At 34.5% G+C, this 8,311-nt stretch overlaps 1 protein-coding gene across 1 annotated transcript; it reads right to left on the bottom strand.

Moving 5' to 3' along the window:
* Positions 1-4,688: 4,688 nt before the first annotated feature.
* LOC113713399 (uncharacterized) lies at positions 4,689-7,325 on the bottom strand. Its single transcript, XM_027237121.2, has 3 exons — positions 6,100-7,325; positions 5,150-5,378; positions 4,689-5,036 (listed from the first exon to the last, which is right to left on the bottom strand). Exons 1-3 carry the CDS (start codon positions 7,011-7,013, stop codon positions 4,872-4,874), a joined length of 1,308 nt encoding a protein of 435 aa, XP_027092922.1. The 5' UTR covers positions 7,014-7,325; the 3' UTR covers positions 4,689-4,871.
* Positions 7,326-8,311: the final 986 nt, after the last annotated feature.

The raw sequence follows: 8,311 nt of genomic DNA, 5'->3' as shown, positions 1-8,311 counted from the left end.
ATTTTTTGATAAAAAAACCAAAAAGTTCTTTGCTTTTCCTTCCTTTTAAAGAATTGATGAAACAGACATTCGTGGTTCAATTCAACTTCTCGAAGCATGCATGAAAAGCACTATATATATTTTTTGAATAAAAACAAAAGTAAAAGCCCACCACCCACGTCACCATGTGCTCGCATGAGAATAATTACCATTCCCACATAATAGTCCATAGTGAAAGAAAACTGAGTAAAAGTACATTGGATATTTTAGATTTGCTAGAAAATGTCTTTTTGATTTGTCAAATTGACTTTATGACAACTCGATCGAAATGCACACCTACACAACTAGGCAGTTTTCTGGTGGCAATTTATTTCATTGACAATGCTGGAATCTGGATCTACTTTATACTGATTTTGCGATGAAGAAAAATTGTACTACACGACATAATAAATGGATTAACATGTGCACTGGCCTCTTCCAATTACTGATTAGGTACATGTATTTAATTTGAAGAGACAGGCAAGAACAATGCAACTGTTACAAAATAGTAGTGTTAAATGAGAAAATCGTTCAAAACTCTTTTTACATTTTGTCAAACAAATTTTTTCATCTGTCACTTTTAAAATATTTACGTCCCTTATAAATTTAATTTAATAAATTTGGGTCTCAACTTAGTTTTTGACTACTTTTTAGCTTTGAAATTACCACGTGACTAACATACAGTCAATTTTTATGAAGAAAAAGGTCAGATTCCACTTTTTTTTTATAGCAAAGATGAATATGAATTCAGTCAAATTGCATTTTTTTAAGAGTAAGAATGAATGTGGTTTGGGTCAAATCTTACCTTTTTAGAAGCAAAACTGAATATGGATCGAATCATTTGTTTAACTACAAATGTAGTCAAACTTATTTTACCCATAAAAAACTAACCATGTGTGATTCAAGTAATGGATATTTAAGATAAAAATAGTCGAAAACCTTGGTTGAGATCAAATTTTACCGATTTAATTTTGTGAGAGGCGTAAAGTTATCATTTAAAAATCAAAGATGAAAAAAAATTCATTTAACAAAATATAAATGATGTTTTGAATTATTTTTCTTTTAAATATATTGTAATTCATCACAAATAACTTCTATATATTTTTAAGAATGTAATATTGAGGTGCAGTTAACCTAAATGCTTTTTATGTCAATTGTGTGAGAATTACGTGACGTGTTTTGGAACCACCTCACAGATTAGCAACTTGTGTTAGTGGCGAAAGCATGAATTCATGGTGCATCGACATATTATGTCTTGTCTAGTAACGCTTTGTTTGGATTGAGCTTTATTTCTCAAAATTTATTTGCTTACATCATCGTTACAATTTCCAATACACCTTTTTACTTTTCCAATTACCTTTTTATCTCACATACATCACATCACAAAAAGTGCTACAGTAAAAATATCTCTAATAATTCACAATCCAAACGTTTATTCTCATTTTATTTTTTTTCTCTTTTGTGAAACGATCTCCAGTGATTTAATATCATATTAAACTGAGTTGTCATACATAAACAATCAGGTAATTAATTTCTCTAACCTACTTACGCTGTCACATTTGACTTTTCTTACTTACTTCATGATAAATAAATACACTATTATATGTATTTCCAGTAACGTTTCTCTTATACTCATTTTTTTTTTCTTTTTTGGGAAAAGATCTCCAGCGATTTAACATCAAATTAAACTGACTTGGCCCACATAAACAATTAGGTAATTTCTCTATCCCACTTACGTTGTCACCTTTGACTTTTCTTACCTACTCTATGAAATTTTTGGATTTCTGGTTTCAATAATATGTTTCATTGTTATAAATATCTAAACAAGAAATTCTCTCACAAATTTTAACAACATTCAAGTACTTCTTTTCAAATAAGTCAATAATGTTAGTTTTTGCATGATATTCAAATATGGTATATTTAATTCCAAAAAAATTTGCATGAGATGAATCATTAATTACATCTAACATAATTTGATTCAATTAATAAAAAGAATTATTTTCTCACAAAAATCGTATTTTGATAATAAGAATCTAAACCATCTCAACTTAGGTTGTGTTTGGATTGCATTTTCCGTCATTTTTCATGGAAAAATTACTGTAGCGATTTGATATATGTGAGGGAAAAAGGTGATAGGGAAATGTGATCACAAAAAACGACAATATTTTTCGACGAAAACAAGCAATCCAAGCATGACCTTATTTCTTACCCCCAAAAAAAAAAAATTTGGTTACAGGAGGCTGGGAGTCTACTACAGCTTTTCATGGTGCGTAGATTCTTTACGTCTTCTCACGTTATGAGGTCGACCTCCACCTGTGACATGGGCATGGGAGTAGATAGGTTACCAAATAATTTCTTTGCACAGAATATGTTAGAACAGGCCTGTACATGGCACTGTGGCAGTAGATCTCACAAATATTTAAAAAGTAGACTTTTCATGCAAAGATACGAAAGTGCCAAGATAAGGGTTCTAGCTGTCGGATCGTGGTTTCCAAAATTCATGTGATTTTGGTTAGACCTACAGGCGAGTCGTGAATATCGAGTTTTGTTGGTGAAGCTATTCAAACACGAACAAGAGTCGTATTTATTCGATAATATTCGAGTTCTAAATTTGTATTCGTATTCGATTCATTAAGTAAAATTTTAATTCAAACTTAACTCATTTAACATAAATGAACTGTTCGCAAACAGATTTGAGATGAGACGTTCGAATCTAAGCTCTTTCTATCACAAAATTAATATAATCTGTCTATCTATAGTATTAACTATTAAGGAACAACAACAGAAAAACAGTAATGATTCTAAATTTTGTGAAATAATGATAAAGCTCATGTTCACAAATGATCGTTTAAATTTGCAAACGAGGTCATGTTCGTTCGATTACTTGTCAAACCAAAATATTTATTCAAACTCAACTCATATAAATTTTTGAACGAGTCATTATTGAATCCGAACAAGTCTAAATGAGCTGAGTTAACGAATAGCTCGGTTCATTTGATAGCACTAATTTTGGTTACATGCTCATACAAAGATACTATGTGTCACCCTATGAGATAACTTTTATACGAGTTATATGTAATTTTAAAATTTTAATTTCAATTTCAAATTTAGATTATTTATCATGTATTCAAGCCTATCATTGTATACATTATTGTCAAGTATATAAAAAATTAATTCATAAAATATCTTGATTAAAAATTTTTGAGATGTAAGAGTGAAATGTTAAACTTTGATCTTCTGGGATAAAGTGAATTTTTACTTCCACCATATCACGAAGGCCTTGAATCTTACGTTTGACAGAGCGATTGCTATTTGCTAAGAACAATTGGCCCAATGAGTACTGTCAACTTTGCAATACATATATATTTTTTCAAAAAAAAAAAAATTTTGAATTCGCGGACGAGAAACTGCCTAAGCAATTCAGGAGACACCGGATTTTCCTTCAATCATATCACCAAATTTTTACATGTAGATGAGTATAACATAAACTATAATAAATCAATAGATTTTCAAGGGAAGAAAAGTTATCTAAAATAATCTTAAAAAATTCATCATTCGTTCAAGAAAACAAAAAGATTTGACTAGAAGGACATAAAACATTAATATATATAAGTTGAATTATCATCAGCGACCAACCATGTGTATAGGTGCAGGACGGATTATTAGTCCAGTGAACACGGAAAATTCCGTAATTAGAATAGTTTCTGTGTTGTAGTGTTCTGTAGCTTGTGGATTCCAAAGTCAAACAACAAGAATCTGGTGATTTTGCAATGGCTGAACAAAATGGCAACGATTTTCCACGTTTGTTCTTGTAGTACTTTGATGAATTGGCTACGATTTTTTTTTTTTAAATTCATCAAAAAGGAGTGAGACTTAAAAGGCGGAGAGGGAACAAGTTAAAATTTATTTTCAATAAAGAAAGAGTGGATGAAAAAACAGGAGATTTAAATCCAACACCTATAAATGAGCTCATATGAATGGAGTGGATACCCTTCTTCTGGTGTAGTGATTGATAATCAATGCAAGAAATGAATCTCAAAAGTTGTGAAAATTAAGAAAACATTTTTCAACCCACTTTTATTGGATAACAAATTATCTCAAATAATAACATTTCGCTTTCATCATAAACACATTTTCCAACCCATATTTTTAGATTCCCAACCACTTTTTTATCTCACATACACCACGTCACAAATCTAAACCCACCCATTATTGCATTCTTCTTTTGTTTTTTTTTTTATGGGAAAGGATGAAGTACCACACAAATTTGAAATTTCACACTGAGTTGCTTTGCTTCTAAATTTCAAACTCTTGCAATAAATGAGAACTGAAGAAGACATGCACCCACTGTTCCTAGTCATCATTTAATCTAATTCCTCCGAGTCATAATTTCATGTACTTATTAAAAACTTTAATCATGTTAGAAACCCGAATCTGACAATGAAATTCTGTCGCTTGTTCCTTTCAAAATGCGAAAACAATAATAATAGTCACAACAGCCATACGATAGACATTGAGTTAGAGCAAAGAGTGACTGGGCAATGATGAGGCTGAGGACAAGCTGGGATCAAGAACATGGTCTCATATTAGTGCAGTGTTAAAAACACCAAATAATAGAGCCCAGCACCTGACATACTTGCAAGTGGAGAATTACCCGCGGAGAAAGGAGCTTTTCAGAAAATTGCTATGTCATTGTGATGTACAACTGGATCTATATACAAGTGTGGTCAACCAAAAGCTCAGGCTCAACTCTCCCTCAACCTCCAATGAGCTTTTTGCTCACAAGGGTGGCTCAGATTTGTAGTACATAGAAATTTACTCAGAGTAATAAAATTTACAATTGCCAAGAAATCTTAGATATTAGTATCGCAAAATTTTCCATCTATCCGATTTTGAAGTGCTTTAACAGCAGCCACTCTTGCTGCAGTGGCAGCTCTATTTGCAGCCATGACTGCCTTGTTTACTTGTTCATCGACCCCGCGAAAATGAATCGCTTTTTCTGCAGTTCTTCTAGCAGCCTGCAATTACAACAAGAAAGAAACAAAATGAACACAAAGAAATTGTCAAAAGGCCAAAATTTTCATAGGATATTAAAACAAGGGCAACAAGAAATCATCGTTGAGTGATTCACCTGCACTGCTCGAAGGACTGCCTCGTCTAATGGAGGTGAGGGATTTTTAAGATTGCCAAGATCCCATTCCCCACATTTTGTGTCACCATTTCGAAACGTATACATTCCAAAACCTTGCTTTCGGCCTTCATGCCATGATCCCTCATAACAATGGCCATTGGCGAAGTGATAAACACCAAAACCATGAATTTTATCTCCAAAGTACTCACCAGCGTATCTATCTCCATTCCTGCACAAGAATCAGAGCCACTTTCTCATCAATAACCTCCTACAAAGCTTCCATATCTCTAAATTTCAAAAGGGATTACTAAATTGAACAAATAAAACATCTTCCAATGACTAATCCAAAATGCTTCAACGTGAAGGTTAGAATTGTACATTGAGCTACTCAAAATAATTTTGCAAATCACAGTAGAATATAATGCAACTGGACTCAGTCAACACTAAGATTATAGAAAAGCTGAGCCGGGGGACAGGGGTAGGGGGCAGGACTGAAACAAATACAAATAGCAGCAGAAGCTGCCATAAAGTCCAACCAACCACTCCTAAAACATGGAAGCCCTACCTTCTGCTTTTAATATTGTACCAAGCAAATCTCCATGAATTTCAAGTCAATTTCAACAATTCCACTCATCTTGCTCTAGCAAGAAACAAGAAATCAACAGCAATCCTCACGTTCAACCCAACATCAACACAACTTACAACTGCCCCTTCAAAGGAAATCCAAATTATCCCCCTCCAACTTGCTTAAACAATAACCCCAAAAAAAATCACAACACAATCAGACTTCAAAGACATAGCAGCACCCAAAAAATCAAGTCCTAAATCACTTTAAACTAGTCCCACAATTATTTGTACTATTCCATCCATCAAACAACTTAATATTACACAAATCTAAAAAAGTACTCATAAATAAGCCAAAAAAAAGGCCCACGAAAAATTTTACTGACCGGAAATGGTAAACACCAAGGCCATGTTTGACACCAGCTTTGAATTCACCAATGTAACAGCTCCCATCAGAGCAAGTCTGCATTCCAACACCATGACTCTGCCCATTAAACCATTCCCCAGAATAAGAATCTCCTGTATAAAATCTATAAACGCCATACCCATGCCTTAGGCCATTCCTATACTGCCCTCTATACCTACTCCCTCTAGCCCAGCTTTCTATCCCATACCCATCATACCTCCCATCAACCCAGTCCCCCTCATACCTCCCATTCCCAAAGTAGTTATACACTCCACTCCCATTACACCTACCCTTATGAAACTCCCCTTCATAAAAATCCCCATTGCTGTAAAACTCCACACCTTCTTTTATACATTTCTTCAAATTTTTCTCTTTCTGGACCTCCTTGGTGCCCATGTCCGGCTGCTCACCGATGAACCATTGAACCGATTTCGACTGGTTCTTCGACGACCACCCGATTTTCTTCCCATACTCATCAAACAAATGCTTCAGAACACTGATACTCTGGTGGATTAAACCCTTATTCCGTTGTGCGAAAAACAGCAAAACCGCGACGAAAATCAGAGCCAAAAGAAGGTTTTCTGACGAGGCGATTTCATCCCTGTTAAAGAAAACGAAAAGGGTGTACATAGAAATCAAGCAGAGAACAAGAACCGGAGCCAACCGGGCTGAACCGGAAACCACCCTGGACGAACTGGTGGTTGAACCGGGTTTGGAGTGAGGCTTCTGTTCTTCTAGGTCTTGGTAATGGTACCCTGCTGCTTCCTCCTCGTGATCAGGTGTGATCTCGCTCACGGAAGATAAGCTGTGGATGGATGATCGGATGGTCGGAGATGACCGGAGAAGTGAGGAGTTAGTCCTCGAAAGCTTCGCCTGGCTCTTCTGACCGTCCATTACAATTATAATGGTCCCCCTAAGGGAAAATCTCAACTCTGGAAATTTTCTCTTTTTCAAACTAGTGGGTCATCCTGTACCGAGATAGTCTTATCATGTACTCCGACGCCGGCTTCATCCCTTCCCGACCCTGATTTGGTGCGTGTACTGTGTGAATTTCAAGCACTCAGAGAGCGGCAGTGTGTGTACTGTGTGTGTTTTTTAAAAGCACAAAGTGCTACCAGAGACGGACAAGAGAGGAAAGTGTTCTGAGAGAAGAGTGAGAGAAATTGTTCAAATAAAAATGGGAGAGAGTGAAATATGGGAAGTTGTGGGGAGTGGCCCGAGTTTTACGTGTGAATATATAGATAATGGGGTGGAGCCACTTGAGGTTTATCTAAACCGTTGAAAAATTTGATCGTAGGGTGGATAAGGAAGGATGGGTTTTGGCCGTTTGATGAGGGGTTCTTTGGGAGTCCCCGGTATTGACGGGAAGATACGGTCGTCGGATCTAGATTTGGCCCTTTTCGGCTTTTCCTGTGCAGGCCAGCACGTGCCACACAATTTTATGCATAAACTAGCGAGTTTTTTGTTTCGTTTTTTCTTTTCATTTTTTCCCGATTTAGCTTGGGTGAAGATTCAATTACCTTGAAAAGCAATATATCATAGTATTAACTAGGCCTGTCAATCGGGCCTAATGAGCGAGCATTTAATGAGTTCAAACTCAACTCATTTAATTTGAAATATTTTCGGGTTTCGGGTTATGAGTTTCGGGTTCGTAAATGTGAAACTCATACTCAACTCACATAATATTCGGGTTGTGAGCCTTAATCGGGTTTAGTCCAAGCTCACTTATTATTCCTTAATTTTCTTAATATAATTACTATAACTATTAAGTTGTAAAACTAATTTAACATTTACAAGACTATAATATTAAAACTAAACATGAACAAATAATAGTTCTTAAAAAGTATATAAACCAAAAATTTTTTCAACAATATTTATATTTAATCCATTTAAAATGCATGAAAAATAGTAATAAAACATGCGATCATAAGCCAATACATCTTTAAAAGTTGAAACTTTTTTTTATAATCTTGTGATTTAAATCCAAATATGCTTGATGATTTTTGTGTTTGTAGACAAAAAAAAAATCAACCAATAATATGCTAATACAAAAATTTACTCAACCAATAAGAAAAATTAGAGATTTAGTTATGCATTACTAATATTGGCTCTTAAGGAAGCTCATGAAAGAGTTTTTAGATGTATTTTTGTGTTTTGTAATTTATATATATATTTAGTATTTAGTAAAAATA

The sequence above is a fragment of the Coffea arabica genome, chromosome 10c (assembly GCF_036785885.1).
Source record: "Coffea arabica cultivar ET-39 chromosome 10c, Coffea Arabica ET-39 HiFi, whole genome shotgun sequence".
Taxonomy (NCBI): Eukaryota; Viridiplantae; Streptophyta; class Magnoliopsida; order Gentianales; family Rubiaceae; genus Coffea; species Coffea arabica.
Note: the sequence above shows the minus strand (reverse complement) of the source record. Positions and strands in the feature narration are given on the sequence as shown.